Source organism: Salvelinus fontinalis, chromosome 3 (assembly GCF_029448725.1).
Source record: "Salvelinus fontinalis isolate EN_2023a chromosome 3, ASM2944872v1, whole genome shotgun sequence".
In the NCBI taxonomy this organism is placed as follows: domain Eukaryota; kingdom Metazoa; phylum Chordata; class Actinopteri; order Salmoniformes; family Salmonidae; genus Salvelinus; species Salvelinus fontinalis.
In genome coordinates, this window is record NC_074667.1 from 6,124,162 (window position 1) to 6,141,296 (window position 17,135).

At 42.2% G+C, this 17,135-nt stretch overlaps 1 protein-coding gene and 1 long non-coding RNA gene across 2 annotated transcripts; one reads left to right on the forward strand and one right to left on the reverse strand.

Moving 5' to 3' along the window:
• The first annotated feature begins 1 nt into the window (after position 1).
• utp6 (UTP6 small subunit processome component) lies at positions 2-10,750 on the forward strand. The gene is made up of 19 exons (XM_055902927.1): positions 2-535; positions 627-711; positions 816-857; positions 1,803-1,895; positions 2,019-2,066; positions 2,163-2,226; positions 3,043-3,161; positions 3,326-3,403; positions 3,478-3,559; positions 3,703-3,784; positions 3,874-4,049; positions 7,098-7,177; positions 7,338-7,415; positions 7,575-7,754; positions 8,723-8,803; positions 9,165-9,274; positions 9,476-9,542; positions 9,821-9,893; positions 10,206-10,750. The coding sequence occupies exons 1-19, from the start codon at positions 444-446 to the stop codon at positions 10,358-10,360; spliced, it is 1,785 nt and encodes a 594-aa protein (XP_055758902.1). The 5' UTR covers positions 2-443; the 3' UTR covers positions 10,361-10,750.
• Positions 10,751-12,340: 1,590 nt separating this feature from the next.
• LOC129836863 (uncharacterized) lies at positions 12,341-15,692 on the reverse strand. Its single transcript, XR_008756672.1, has 2 exons — positions 15,529-15,692; positions 12,341-14,812 (listed from the first exon to the last, which is right to left on the reverse strand). It is a non-coding gene; the product is annotated as an uncharacterized LOC129836863 (long non-coding RNA).
• Positions 15,693-17,135: the final 1,443 nt, after the last annotated feature.

Genomic DNA, 17,135 nt, shown 5'->3' on the forward strand with positions numbered 1-17,135 from the left:
CCACCAACCGGGCATGATTCGTGAAGCTTGTTTACTTTTCTGCCTAGCCGCATATTTCTGGTGCCAATTATAAATCAATACACTTGTTGCCAAATATTGTGCAAACCAGAAAACTGATGATAGGAAATGTACTGTCTATGTTATATATTTTTATGGTGAATGTAAATGCTCACCATTATCAGTTAAACATGTTTATAATGCATGGTCTAATAATAAAAACCAATGCTAAGTTTTTCGCATTGTCAAGCGGTAATTTATTGTAAATTCATATGTTTTTGCACGGACTCAGTTGAAGCACGGAACCGGAAGTACAGCATTCACAACTTCCACACGTGTGGAAAATGCGTTTGGGCTAATTTAGTTCACTATTCTTGTTTTTACGTAATACTTTAATAACATTTACAACAGAAGGCAGTCAAAATTAAAGCACCAAGTAAGTGACGATGGCTGAGATAGTCCAACAGCGGATCGAGAATCGAATCCCAGAGTTGGAACAGTTGGAGAGAGTGGGACTGTTCAGCAAAAAAGAAGTCAAGTAAGATTAAAAACACTCTAGCTTAGCTAACTAACAATGTTGGCAAAAATCTTTGAAGTTGTATTAAATCCGATTAATCTCCCAATTACAGATCCATGCTAAAAAGGGCGACAGCTTTAGAATACAAACTGCATCGATTGATCATAACCAAAGTTGACTTCATTGCATACATTCAGGTGAGTGCCAAATACCAGTGAATACAGCTTGAAAATGTGAGTATGGGCAATCAAAACAAGTATTATACAATGTATTAATCTGTGTTATTTCTTTGTTATTTCAGTATGAAATCAATGTATTAGAGCTGATAAAGAAGAGAAGATCAGTAAGTTTTGAATCTCATATGTAATTATTATATACATGAAGGATTTGTTTCATTGGTTCATTTCATTTTGTAGGCTACACATTCGCAGCTACAAGTTGAATTGTGGTATAGGCCTACAAATAAAGTGAATAGCAATTAGGTAGATTAACAAAACAATGAAAGTGATGTTGATGAAGCCAGTTTCGGAGAGTTCCGGCATGTGCCAGCTCATGGCAGAGACTGGTGCTTCTGGCAACCCACTGGTGTGATGGTGATGCATTGGCTTGCTGGCCATAATGTTGTCCTCAGCCTATCTGTAGCCTTCCTGTGATGGAGTTGGCTTGGTGGCCCTGATGTCGTCCTCAGCTCAACCTCTCTGTAGCCTGGACTTATCACCCAAGTGGGTGCACGTCTCTGCAGTTACTATGGCACAAAAAAGCTCACCACACATCAATCCAGAGCAGTAGTCATCCTCGCTACGAACACTCTGCCATTTCCACAATGCAGTCAGGTCTTATAAGGCAGGGCTTAATATAAGCCTAGTTGTCTGTTTGAGGTCGGACAGGCAATGTTCCACTTTTTAATTTAAATAGAAGCCGGTGCTGAGCCTGATGCATCTTTTAAATGCAAACGTTAGTCGGCAGCTAGCTATCTAGCTAGCCTAAACAAGCAGACTTGCCATCGCTCATGGGTAAAAACAACCAGATATATATCCAATCAACACTCAATGACTTATCAACAAAAAAAACACAAATTAAAATCTAAAATATACAGAGCTCTGTTTGGCTGCCTTACAGCGCCATGGCAACGACAGAATCCACTAATAATAATATCCACTTTCAGTATCATGCTAGAGTTTACAACCAATGAATGCCTGCAAATCCATTTGAAGTTCTATGAAATATGGACATATTTAATATCTGTATCGGGAGTTCATATTTGTTCCTCATCATGTTTCATTTTTAGCGCATCGGCTATCAGTTCAAAAGAGAGGAGATAGAGTTTTCCATCATCTCGAGGATCAACAGCATTTTCAGAAGGGCCACAACTAAATGGAAGGTACTGTACAAGCCCTATATGACATAGCTATTAGCTACGGGATGTTGAATATATCAAACAGCGCTATGCAGAAGGCACCAAAGAAGTCAATGGACAGACCAATTAGATCTCCTCTTTTTGCAGGATGATGTGCAGTTGTGGCTCTCTCACATTGCTTTCTGTAAGAAATGGGTAAGTTTAAGTTATCTTGGGTTCTTTCCTGATAAACGTTGAATAAATGTTGTGTTCTGGTGCTGAAACGGTTATTTTTGTTATCTCCTCAAATAGAACACAAAGATTCAACTCAGCAAGGTGTTCTCCTCCATGCTTGCCATTCATCCTGAGAAACCAGGTAGATTTATCATCATACTATGGTGACATACCACGTCAATGGCATATGTCCTTGTAATATACACTGAGTGTACAAAACATTAGGAACACATTCAGTTGCACCCCCTTTTGCTCTCACAACAGCCTGAATTCGTCAGGGCATGGACTCTACAAGGTGTCGAAAGCGTTCCACAGAGATGCTGGCCCATGTTGACACCAATGCTTTCCACAGTTGTGTCAAGTTGGCTGGATGTCCTTTGGGTGGTGGACCATTATTGATACACAGGAAACTATTGAGCGTAGAAAAACCCAGCAGTGGTGCAGTTCTTGACACACTCAAACCGGTGCGCCTGGCACCTACTACCATACCCGATTCAAAGGCGCTTAAATTTTGTCTTGCCCATTCACCCTCTGAATGGCACAAATACACAATCCATGTCTCAATTGTCTCCAGGCTTAAAAATCTTTCTTTAACCTGTCTCCCCCACTTCATCTACACTGATTTTGAAGTGGATTTAACAGGTGACATCAATAAGGGATCATAGCTTTCACCTGGCCAGTCTGTCATGGAAAGAGCAGGTATTCCTAATGTTTTGTACACTTAGTGTATAATAGTATGCCATTTAGCATATGCGACTTAGTCATGTGTGCATACATCTTTACGTATGGGTACTCCTGGGAATCAAACCCACTACCTTGGCGTTACAAGTGCCGTGCTCTACCAACTGAGCTGCAAAGGACCACTATCTACACTACACAGGGTCCTATCATTGCTCCAGTTGTGTGAGTGGATGACAGCCTAGTCAGCAGAGTCGTTGATTGCCTCTCCTTTCTCCAGCCCTCTGGATCATGGCTGCCAAGAGCGAGCTGGAGGACAATAACTTGTCAGAGAGCGCCAGACACCTGTTTCTGCGTGCCCTGCGCTTCCACCCGGAAAGCAAGAAGGTCTACCAAGAGGTACGGAGTGGCATTTGATTTTCAATGAATTGAAGAATTACCATATTTGGCTCGAAGCTGAGGTGCTGTGGTAGCAAACACTGAATGCACACAAAAGCCTAAATGTAGCAGAACCACTGTTAAAACCCCCAGGATGATTGATACCCGTGTCTCTACCTGAACAGTACTTCCGTATGGAGCTGTTGAACGCTGAGAAATTGAGGAAGCAACAGAAGGGGCTGGAGCGGGCTGAGATGGATGTGGTGAGTACACGCACACACCTTTTTGAGTTTCTTCTTTTTGTACTGAGTCCCTGATTGTCCTCTTCACTCTACAGGAAGAGTGCGACTTCTCCCCTGAGATCTTGAGTGGCAAACTGGCCGAGTTGGTGTACAGAGATGCTACTGGGAAAATCCAAGGTGAGCTGTTTTCCATTGCACTCTATTTGTTCTATGCCATTTGTATTGCCTAACAGTCATCTGTATGTCTACTTTGGTTGGTTATTAAGAGAGTAGAGACAGTGTTTTGGAGATGTTAATGGTTTTCTCTGTGCTGTCCACAGGAGCTGATTTCATCCTGTCTCTTTTGACCATCGCCGCCATCTTTGACTTCACTAAAGAACTACAGGACACCATTATACAAGAGTACGGCTACATTTTGGGTTGCTGATCTCTGTATTCATTTTTCAACATGACACAACACACACTGACCATGCTGAATGTCCTGTCCCCAGCCTGCAGAGCAAATACACAGACGACTCACTGACGTGGGACTTCATGGCCAAGCGGGAGCTGGAGGCGACGGTGGGAGAGGCGCTTCAGTCAGCCAAGGGGCGGGCCTCTGACATCGCCAGGAGAGAGGAGCGCTGCTGCCAGGTCTACGAGGAGGGCCTCAACAGCCTCAACACAGGTACGTACACACAACAAACAGAAATGCACACACCAACACAGGTTAGACAGAAACACATCACATTACAAACACACAGGTAAGACACAACACGAAACTTAACATAGGTAGACATAACATAATGCAAATAAAGACCTCAACACAGATAGACACGATACAATAAGTACACAACAACACAAGTGACGTGTTGGATGACGTGTAACGGAGGAGGTTCGAGGACCACATTCGGGATGGGTAACCTTGCCTGAGACCTGAAAAGTTGCATTTGCTTCCCAAACCTAGGCGGGCTAATGCCGTCATCTGGGGTCCAGGCGACACTGCTTCGAATCATGTTGGTCACAAACAACTAGGGATGTTGTTTGAGTACTCGCATTAGTTTTTTTCCCTGGTACTCGAGTATTCAAATAAAAACAAATATTTTTAGAACACAAGGGCTGCACTGGAAATGTTTTTTTGCATTTGTCTATATGCCAACCGTGCGCAACAATGCCTAATTTATCATACAGATAAATCCTAATTGTTAATTGCCCCATATATTCAGCCAATAAAAAACAAGTGTCATTTTAAGATGTTGAAACTGTAATATCAACTGGTTATATTATGGAACACAATGTTAAAAAAGGCAGTAACCTCAGCGGTGGCGCTTGCTTGTGGAAGCCCTCTGTTAGCAATCAAAAACCTGTCTTTACGTAGTCCAAAGTAAATAAATATGAATTGAAATTGCCCCACATCTATTCAGTCAATAAAAAGCCATTTGAGAATCATTCATTGAAACAGTAATGAGCTGTGTTAACTGCTCGGCTCTGGCGGGATCTCAGCGGCGCTTTTCAGTGACAATAGATGCGGTGCGAGATTGCTGCTGCTTGTCTCCCTCCGAGAATGTTTCTTTGCGCTTGATAAGCATATGATTTCTCATGGCAATAGCTGTGCTATGATAGGAGAGCTTGATATTTGCATTGCAAACTTCGCAATATACTTCCAACCCTTGCTGCGTTTGGCCGCCATGCTGATAGTGCCCATTTCACACTGTGCCTGACCCCCCCCCAGCCAATTCAAAGCACTTGCCATCAAATATTTGGCATTTATATTTTTACATCTTAAATTAAGAAGCTGTAGTGTGATAGTTAACACCGCTCTCTCAATGTAACACATTTAAATTTTCAGAAGTTCTGAAATAAGAGACAAATAGTTTTACTGTATTTGAAGAAGAAAGAAAATCTGGTTAAAGATCGGGTTTTGACGTCTGTTTGTGTACTCGATTACTCATGCCCATCTCTACAAACAACCATGATTGTTTTCCCTCTGTAAATGATGAGTAGGGCTGTGGCGGTCATTACATTTTGTCAGACGGTAACGGTCATGCCAACTGACGGTTAATTAACAAACCCGTTTAGCATCTCCAGGCCTCCGCATACCAAGCTATGTGCCTTTGGAACAAAATCCAACTGATATACACCATCACAAATCCATAATTTATTTTAGGCAGGTGTAAAGAAAGATGATATGAAGAAATTGTATTTCAGAATAGTATATTAGCAGCTGAATAATATAGTAGCACTGGGATCCTCTGCTTGTTGTGGCAACCAGTAAATCTCTGCTTTCACACTGGATTGCATATAGAAATGTCTGGGCTTTTAAGAAAACTTTCACTCCACGCATCAACCACTGTTTGAGGAGCATCCTCTCGCTGCGTGACAGGTCATATTCCGCTCAAACTGTATGCCATGGTGTCTCCAAACCTGTTTCCTGCCGCTACCCCGTGCTTAATTTGGGAAACCAAGTGAAATCTATTCAGGAACATCACGTTAGTCACGTTTTCACAACAACAGATATTTCATTAAACTGCTGACAGCTCCTCTCTCTCTGCTTGCTGGAGAAAGGAATGAAGGAGAGAGGAGGAAATGGAAACGCACAGTGGTGAAATATTCTGTAGCTAAAGGTAATATGTCAGCCTATTAATTATAAAACATGCCATATTATTACGTTATTCAAAATCCTAATAATATCAAATACAAATTCACTATAATTGTAGGCTAACTATACTCTGTAAGCCGCCCTGCACAATCAACAAACCAAACCAGTATTATACATACTGGATGGACTGGTTACCTTATACTACGCTCCAAAACTTTCTCTCCATCAGTCTGGGAGAGAACTTATAGGCCTAGGCCAGTGTTTCCCAACTCTGGTCCTCCAGTACTCCAAACAGTACACATTTGTATTGTAAACCTGGACAAGCACACCTGATTCAGCTTGTCAGCTAACCATCGAGCCCTCAATGGGTTGAATATGGTGTGTTTGTCCATGTGCACTGTTGGGGTTACACAAGAACCAGGCTTGGGGAACACTGGCCTAGGCCTAGAAGTTCTCTCCCAGACTGATGGAGAGAAAGTTTTGGAGCGTAGCATAAGGTAACCAGTCCATCCAGTATGTATAATACTGCAGTAAACACTCAAAGGTGATTACTAGAGTTTGTAGCCTACACCAATTATTTACCAAGTACATCTTAAAATCAGTTTTTTTTTATATAATTAGTTTTTCTGCTGTGCTTAATATGCAGTAGGATATGTATAGTATAACTGCAATCATTTTTTTCCCAGGCTTGGGCTCATATATAGGTTTATGCGTATGGGTGTTCTACATGCGACGTCTTAAATGCTTTGAATAAATCATCACCTTAGAAAGCGCTGTCCCTTTTCGTTGTTTGGCTTTGAAACAAGATCCACAACGACCATGTTTTCCACTCAGTTTCAATCTGTTGTTGAACTTCTTCAAATTGATCGATCATAGTGAGGTCAAACAATGTAGCCTACATTTGCATTCATGTCAGAGTGATTAGAGGGACAATAAAGCGCTGAGTAGCAGGCCGTTAGCGTTCTGACATCGTTAGAGAGTTGGGTACTACCAACGCATCGGCGCCTTTCATGTAGAGAGCATAGGAGGAGAGTACCGTGACTCAACTTTCATGTGGAATTTGACTGTGGTCATGACTCATGACTGCCAGTCACGGCAACAACCCTAGTGATGAGGGGTCTCTCTGTTGTGTTCCAGAGGCCATGTGGGCGTGCTACGTGTCCTTCTGCCTGGAGAGGTTCAAGAGGATAACCAACGTCCAGCAGCTGAAGGAGAAGGTTAACATTTCAAACCATGGCTATAATTGCTGATGAGCACTTTTTAGGGAAGAATATTGATAGAGTGATGATCTAGTGTTAATGACTAGTATATTGGTGAAATTAGTATAGGGTTTTCTAAGACTGAACTCTGGCCTGTGTGTGTGTTGGTATCCCTCAGAGGCAGGAGAGGCTGCTGGCAGTGCTTCAGCGTGCCCACGACTCCTCACTGCTGAAGGAGGACTTCTACAAGAACTGGGTAAGAAGATTTCTTATGGCAAGAGTAAATCTAGGACAGCAAGTGTATAAACATAGGCTCTCTAACATACAAACATACAGCATAGCAACCAATAGGATACATGAGGTTCACAACATGTAACGGTTTCTTGTGTGTGTGTCCCTCCATCGGTCTGTTCAGCTGCAGGTCTTACTCTCATCAGGAGACTCGGAGCAGACCGCTGCGGTTGCCATGGCAGCCACCCAGCGCTACAGACAATCTGTGGACGTGTGGTGCCTGGCCCTGCAGACGATGGTGCATCTGGGGAGTGGCGCCACAGGCAAGCTATTCCAGGACGCCCTGACACACGTGAATCCCAAGGTACACACACACACACGGTGTGTGAAAGTGGGGCAGCTCCAACTCTGTCCCAGATAATTTCCTACAGCATATTAACTTCCTCAAATGACTTCTATTCGCTGCTAGAAACCAGTTCCAATATGACTGGAAGGGCTCAATTCAATCAAACCCACAGTGCAGTATTTACGTGGTAGTTCCTTTTCCCGTGGTCACATGACAGACAATCTGACAGAATGGCTTCAGGTACTGTTAAACCCCATTACTAATACCGGGTAGACTTTCCTTACAGGTAAATTCTTCAGGTACTGTAAAAACCTATAACTAGTACCAGGACTTTGTTGATTTCACGTTCATAGACGTTGAACTGACATCTGTTCCCAGTCGGTAGTATGTAGTAGAGCTGGGATGATAAACTGATCAATTATCGACACCGACCATACCCATCACTTTTCGGGCATTTTGCTGATATCATCATGCTAAGTAGCCTATACTAGAGAAATGAAATAAGTTTGCTAATATGGGTGACTGTTTATGGGGCAATTGATGGCTACAATCAAACTAGTAGTTTAAAACAACTGGTGCACATTGTTATTAACGTATCCATTTATTTGTTTATTTATTGCAATATGGATCTTGTAGCTAGTCTTTCAATGTTATGACGGGTGTTGTGCAATATAAGGGGTGGCTAACGAGAAGGGGCTGACTGTGTGAGGGGGGCGTATGGTCACCCTCCTATTCGTTATTTAATTATGTAGTCACAAAGACATTGTTGATCCGGGAATGTGAGTTGCACAATGGGATTGTCTCTGGAATGTAAAAAACATTTTTGACTAAGATTTATGAGAAAAGGAGTATGTTACAAAAGTGTTTGGAGCATCAGAGTGTACTTACCGGTAACAATTTTCCGGCCCAGCAACCCATGAAAATATTCTAAATGTAAAAGAAGCGTCTTACTTGATGTTAACCACCCTGGTCTTGTCTGTTGACAGTTGAGTTTGCCCCTGTGGCAGCTGCAGGTGGAGTGGAGCATGACATCACAGAGCCCAGAGGAAACTGAGGCCCTGTTTCAGGTACAGAACCAAGCCCAACCTCTCAAATTACATTAGGTTATGACATTTTAATACAATACCAGTTTACACTTGTGATAATTCAAATCTCTGTCCAGACAGTGCTTTGACCAAGTTTTTCCTGGTTCTATGTCGTTCTTAGCCTCCATTGTGTCATAGTGCAAAAGCAGTAGTGCCTCATGGGCTGCTTTTACATAGGCAACCCAATTCTGATCTTTTGACCAATCACATCAGATCTTTTTCAGAGCTGATCTGATTGGTCAAAAGACCAATGTGTGTAAACGCATCCATATTTCCCTACATACAATGTTGTCTGGTTGGTTGAGAATTAGTTGTAACAGTTTGTTTCTCCTCTGCTCTCAAGAGAGGTCTGCTGTCTGTGGTGCCTGCCGTTTCCATGGAGATAAAGGAGAAGTACCTTGACTGGTCCTACAGGGCCGGAGGCTACAAGAAAGCCAGGAAGACCTTCACAAGGTACTGAATATTAATAGTACTATTAGATTATTCATTTCTCACCAGTTCTGCATTATGAAGGCAATCATTACAATGATGATTCTATTTCAAGGTAGTTATTTTGTACACGGTATCCTCGTTTAGATAACGACTTATTTATACGCATTTCAGTTCAGCATTTTGTAGAAGAAAAACAAAGTTGGACCTTTTCTTATTTTCCAGCTTGCATGAGAGCCGGCCCTTCTCCAAGGCCTTTTTCACCCGAATGATCCAGATGGAGAAAGATCAAGTGAGTGTGTTGAGTCACAATGTATGGGGAAACAAGAACACATGTCCAAGCTCAAACAAATGTATGTCGCAACCAACCAAAGCATAGTCTCAAACTAGATTGTTGTTCCAAAATTGCCACATATTGTTGTGGCTTTATGTACAAAATGTTGTATGGAGGGATTACCTATTCACTACTGTTAGGATTTTGTTCCCAGATCTGTTTGCCCTGTGTAGCCAACTCCTATGGTCGTTGTCAAGGCTGGTGTACTAACTGGAATGATGTGACTGTTCTTTTAGGAGACTCCCAAGATGAGCAACCTGAGGGACTTCTATGAGAGAGCCCTGAGGGAATTCGGCTCCACAGATAATGGTGAGATTCTGAAAAACACATTCAAATAAGTCCCACGGGGATTATTGCATGTCAGTTGCTACACGAACAACTAAAAGACTTCCAATAGGCCAGTAGAAGAATGAACAAGACATACATGGTTGGGAACTACAGGGTTTGCAGGCTTTTATTCCAGCCCAACATTAACACACCTGATTCAACAGCAACTTTGATTAGCTGATTGAGGTGTTTTAGTATGGCATGCATATAAACCTTTACTTCCATGTAGTTTTCTGGGATATAAAGTAAGTTGAGATGGTCACTCAGGGCTGTATATGGCCTTTTTCCCTCCAGATCTGTGGCTGGAGTATATCAGAGAGGAGCTTGGGCCCAGCGGCCAGCCAGAAAACTGTGGGAAGATCCACTGGAGAGCCATGAAGCTGCTGGAGGGGGAGAGTGTGGAGAGATTCACTGCCCAGTACACCCTGCTGCAGACTGGACACATCTAGAACACACCTGACCCCCCCCTGGTCCAACAGTGTTGGAAATGGCTTACTGTGCAACTGCAGTTCGGATGAGTAGGTAGAAGTTGATCTAACCACTGATCCAGAGTCAGATATATTTGATCATCCTAATGGTTAAGGTTAGGGGATAGAGTAGATCTGTGGTTAAGGGCAACTACCTAGAGACGGGGATAACAAGCTGTTCTGTTTATATGACGAGTTAAATTTGTACCTTGCATTTTGTATACGACGTGGTGTTTCATGCAAGTTTACAACTTCAATAATTTATTTTTGAAGATAGTTATGTTAATGTACACATCAGTAAGAATACCATTTATTATGTATTTACAAAACATGAACATTGTCACTTAACTTGAAATAAAAGCATGAACAGTCTCCTTGGTCCTTGGTGTTTCTACAGTGTTCCGTCTGTAGGTCAATATCACATTGTAGCACATGGGATTGTCGTTATTCTGTTTTTAATAACCAGTGCGTCACATGACTACTTACATACATGTGAGTATTATGACCCTGTCCCTGAACGACCCCTGACTTGCTTACTCAGATTGGAGCCTAGGGATGGCAGTAGGTCCACTGACCAACCAGTGCTTTGTGAAACCTTTTCTTGATTAGAGTAAACAGATTTAGCTCTACACAAGACATTTATCTGCAGTCAGAACATTGCACTCTCCTGATCCTTAGTACCATTACAGTGCCTTTGGAAAGTATTCAGACCCCTTGACATTTTGTTAGGTTACAGCCTTATTCTGAAATGTAAATGGTTTTACCCCCTCAATCTACACACTACCCCATGATGACAAATCAAAACAGGTTTTCCGAAAAAGTGAAATATCACATTTACATAAGTATTCAGACCCTTTACGCAGTACTTTGTTGAACGATTGGCAGCGATTACCGCCTCGAGTCTTCTTGGGTAAGACGCTACAAGCTTGGCACACCTGTATTTGGGGAGTTTCTCCCATTCTTCTCTGAGGATCCTCTCAAGCTCTGTCAGGTTGGATGGGGAGTGTTGCTGCACAGCTATTTTCAGGTCTCTCCAGAGATGTTCGATCGGGTTCAAGTCTGGGTTCTGGCTGGGCCACTCAAGGACATTCAGAGACTTGTCCCGAAGCCACTCCTGCGTTGTCTTGGCTGTGTGCTTAGGGTCTTCGTCCTGTTGGATGGTGAACCATCACCCCAGTCTGAGGTCCCTAGCACTCTGGAGCAGGTTTTCATCAAGTATCTCTCTGTACTTTGCTCTGTTCATCTTTGCCTTGATCCTGACTAGTCTCCCAGTTCCTGCCACTGAAAAACATCCCCACAGCATGATGCTGCCACCAACATGCTTCACCGTAGGGATGGTGCCAGGTTTCCTCCAGACATGACGCTTGGCATTCAGACCGGAGAATTTTGTTTCTCATGGTCTGAGTTTTTGGGTGCCATTTGGCAAACTCCAAGCGGGCTGTCCTGTGCCTCTTTTTTTTACTGAGGAGTGGCTTCCGTCTGGCCACTCTACCATAAAGGCCTGATTAGTGGTGCTGTTCCTCCACAGAGGAACTCTGAAGATCTGTCAGTGACCATTAGGTTCTTGGTCACCTCCCCTCAGTTTTGCCGGACGGTCAGCTCTAGGAAGAGTCATGGTGGTTCCAAACTTCTTCCATTTAAGAATGATGGAGGTGACTGTGTTACCGAGAACTTCTATGCTGCAGAAATGTTTTGGTACCCTTCCCCAGATCTGTGCCTCGATACAATCCAGTCTCGGAGCTCTACGGACAATTCCTTTGAGCTCATGGCCTGGTTTTTGCTCTGACATGCACGGTCAACTATGGGATGTTTTCAAATCATGTTCAATCAATTGAATTTACCACAGGTGGACTCCAATCAAGTTGTAGAAGCATCAAGGATTATCAATGGAAATAGGATGCACCCGAGCTCAATTTCGAGTCTCATAGCAAAGGGTCTGAATAATGAAAAACTGAAACCATGTAAACATCTTTTTTTATTAGCAAAAAATTCTATGAACTTGTTTTTGCTTTGTCATTATGGGGTATTGTGAGTAGATTGCTGAGGAAATGTTTTTATTTAATCCATTTTAGAATAAGGCTGTAACTTAACAAAATGTGGATAAAGTCATGGGGTCTGAATACTTTCTGAAGGCACTGTACATTCACACAAAGATCCAGGAGGTGATTAAATGTTTTGTTGCCATGGAGGCCGTTTGTCACATTTGATTTACCTAAAACATTCCATTGAGGCCCATTTAGGCAATCTGAACAAGATGATAGGGCAAACATTGTGTATTCGTCATATTGTAGCAAGTGAACAATTTAAATTAATTATACAACATAACATTGCACTTAAAAAAAACTGCCATAAATATATTAAGTCCTACAATGTGTTTAATACCCTTTTAATGTTAAGAGTGATCATTACTGAAACATGTATAAACAATGTACCAAAACATTCAGGTTGATTCATATTTTACAGGTAAGGATGCTTCTAAATACTCTTTCCAGTGACGTAACCTTCACAGCTGTAGCCATGTTCAACTAACGCCACGAAATGCCACTACAAAGTCTTGCATTACAAGACCATCTACAATTATTTATTTTAGTAATCAAATAAACATGCTTTAAAGAAGTTATCAAAGAATATGTACTGTACTAAATGGCATTCATGGCGACCAGTGTATTGACCTTTTGAATGCTTCACAGAAACTCCTTCTCCTACAGAGGAATTCATAGGAGAACCTCGAGGCCAGTTTTCTACAACAAATAAGGCCTCTTGAGAATACATTCAGTCCGTCCCATGATATTCCACTCTCCCTCACTGGGTGATATAATAGTTAACCTCTAAGTGAACGCTTTCATCTTCATGACCAAGACTTCCAATTATAGACCTGTATAGACTGTTGGGCTGGCACCTATTACAATCACGGGTTTGAAGAGGGAATCCCCAGTTTACAGTTTTCCCATGCATCATACAGGCGGGATAAGCAATTAGAGCCAACATGAAAACCTAACTAACTAATAATGCTATACCATCTGGGGAGTGAAACCACTTGAGGCATATTAAGGCAGGCAAACCTAATGATAGTTAGCATCCCTTTAGTGCGTTATTAGATTACAGTCTGCAGGTTGAGGTATCTCTGTGGTTTTAGCATTCCCACATCCAGAGATGGGCAGTATTCCTGTTACATGTAATTGAAATTCATATTTGCTTTTGAGTATTTTGTCATTTGTATTTCACCGGCCTGAACTACAATCCAATGTAGTTTGTAACATACTTGAGACATGTAATTTATATTTTCAAAATACAAAATAATTTTCTATATCCTTTTTTTAATTTTATAGCGGTTCAACATTTGGTGGCCCCCTTTCACCCTGCATTGGTATCATTGGTATCAGAAGTCACGGCACTATGGTGTGATATGAGTGTCTGCTGAATGAACAACATCTAAATGTAAAAATGTACATCTGCAAAGCATGCTGGGCATTGTTGATGAGCTCCGCCCACAAAATGAGGCCAATAATAATACCCAGTGTGCTTTGCAATTGTTCATTTTTACATTTAGGTCATTTAGTAGACATTTATCCACAGCGACTTAGTCAGTGCATTCAAACAAGGTAGATAAACAACCACATTTTACAGTCATAGCAAGTTAAATGTTTTTTTGTTTCTGTTAAGAATACTAAGAATACTGTTGTAGTGAAGGCGTGTACTTGCAAATGTATTTTGTATTAAAAAATAAATCATTCTAAATACAATACTTCGCAAAAGTATTTTGTATTTTAGTTTGATACATTGGTCTTTAGAGTAACTTGTATTTGTAAAAAGATACATTTTCATGCATCTTTTGCCCATCTCTGCCCATGTCTTCAACTTCCATGGGTGCAAAGTGAGTGAAACCATTGACTCCATGAGACACAGTGTCCAGCAACACCTCCGCAGTAGAATGGTACAATTGGCAGCCGAGATAAAGGCCAAATAACCCAAAACTTTGCTAGTAGCCAAAATCCCTTATTAATCAAGTCCTGCTCCATCTAATCCATGTAGGCCGGTAGACCTCTCCAGGGCTCTGGATGACTGTCCAGACCCACAGTCTCAATGCTTCTGATCACTATGGTAATCCAGTGTTGTCCTCACAACTTGCCTCCTGGGCCCTGCGTGGCTTCTCCTTCCTCACTGCCCCTCAGTGCTTCCTCAACAGTATGTAGGTGAAAAGCACCACCACTCCAGCGGTCAGCGCTGCGATGACACACTGGTGAATGGTGATGACGGTCTCCAGCGTGTGGATGCGCTCCTCCATGGCGCTGGTGTGTATGTAGTCATAGACGGAGGCACTGATGCTCCACACCGCCCACACAGCGTCCACCAGTGCCTTCATAGTGGGGGAGACCATTGGGAGGCTGCAGGGCGCTCCTGGATCCTAGCCTCATCCACCGCTCACGGCCCTCACTGGGGGGGGGGGGGGGGGGGGTGAGAGATAGGTACACACAGGGCACACTATGGTGACCTCTGACACCTTACATGGAGGTCATATGGCTAGTTGGAAAGGGGAACCTGAAGTAGCTCTACATACAGGCTCTTTGAAACAGTTTTCCTGACAGGTGATATATCTGTGATTGTTCAGGCAATTTATCAATATGATATTCATTCATCATCCACAACATGTTATGATTGCTGTTTTTCTGGAATATGTATCATTCTCATCTTTGACCAGCTGTTACGTAGCCTTCGAGACTAACACCAGCTGACTGTCTGACATCAGCGCACAGAGATAGCCTGTTGGTCCCTCCTGACAATCTTCATCTTAGTAAATAAGGAACTTTGCGATGGAATAAAACGATGCATGTAAAAATCTAATTCAATTAGTGATGAGTTCCCCACGAGAAAACAACTCGAAACTGGGACCAATTTGAATAGCCTATGTGCGCAAATATCGATGCGCCATATTCCTAAACTTCTATGGCCTTGTAGCCAATGGCATTTAGCAAATATTTAACAGGACATGACACAGGAGATAAAATAATATTGATTGCGATAATTTACTTGGCCAAAACAAGAGCTTTTTTAAAAACCACATCATCAACATCATCCTTTGGTCGAAACTCGAGTCAAAGTTCGCCAGCGCAACATCATGCGACTATTACACACACACGAATAATACTCACCAAGGGATTGGAAATGTTATGCAAATCGTTGTTGCAATAAGGATGAACATCCGTATCTGTGGTTTATAACAATTATTATTCAGTTCAGAATAAATCGGTGTTGCGACTGTGACATTGCTCCTGCGCAAGTGCGTCATTACGCACAGAGAGTAGGGCGTGCTCTTTAGGTTTATTCGTTCTTGTTACTACAAATAATCCTCAATTTGTTGCCACGTGGAGTCGCACTACACCACCAAAAGAAGTAGGAGCGCAAGAGAAATTACGGGCCAATATAATAATCATATAAAATCGTAATATTGCCTAGTGCCAAGCTTACATAAATTCTAAGATGTTTCTTAATAACGGCCACTATGCCTATTAGGCTATACTATGCGAATTTTATGACATTATTATGTAGGCCAAATAAATGTATAATTCGTATAAGAAAGAAACCACAGGAATGTGTCCAACTTTCTTTCGTTGTGTTGTCAATAGTGTTCCGATTTCTATGAATGTCTACTCCATCAATAAGTAGCCTATAACAATATCAGTTAAGTGCTGCGCCCAACCTTGGCAATGGGAACCTATAACTTGGAGACAAGTCGAAGTGACGCGCTCAAAATAACCAGGTTACCACTTAGCAGAAGCCCATTTTGGGGAGGTCCCAGCACGAGGGCGCAACACCATATATCTAATCCGTTCAGCTCTTGGTGTTGTCGTGGTCATATAGCCTACAACTGGGCAATAACATCTGCAAGTCCGTTTAGAGAATGGATATTTTGAGGACCGTCGGCGGTGCGTGCGCACGGGGTTCGCTCAGCCTGGAAAACATCGCATGTATCCTTAAAAAAAAGCATAGGGGAATCCTGAGTGCTACACTGTTGCGTTTTTCTTATTTTGGAGAAAACAACATTTCAAGTTATTTTGAAAGAAAATGGTGCAATACGTCCCCAAGGATATTCTTTCTAAATTTGGTGATTGTGCAATACCAGCGCCACTGATCAAAAAGAGGGGCGGTGGTGGTGTGATGAGCAGCAGCGAACTTCAACTTCGCACGCATCTCCAATCTCTCCCATACACTCATCAAGCGAGGGTTTTGCGCGAAGTCATCTTGCTGTCCAAGGGATGCGGACGAGACATCACGCATCCTACCGCGTTGCGTGTTTATGCTGAACATGTTTGTGACATTGGAGAATATCAGGTAAAGACAACGTTAGCTCAGTCAAACAGTGAATATGAATAGCCTATTATGGTTCTGTAGATTTCCTTGAATTGATTGTTGCACCTTGTCTGGATAGGAAGTAGTCGACAATATTGGGACAATTCATTTGTGCCAACTGCGTTTTTGAATAGGATATACTGAATGAATGCTAAACTACAAAGGATTTAGTCTATTTTGTTCATCATTATTCATCATTAATACACTTATAAATCATGGACAAGACACAATTCCTCACACAATTATAGAGTGCTCTGAAATCAGTGTGTGCCAGAGGCTGGGTCTTTGCGGGCAAGGTGAGTCCTCATTCATTCAACTGGCCTACAAAGTCCCAGTTTCTGACTCATGTGACCAACGCGTTCAGAATATATTGCAAGTGAACTGACAAAATATAGATTCTGTACTTGTG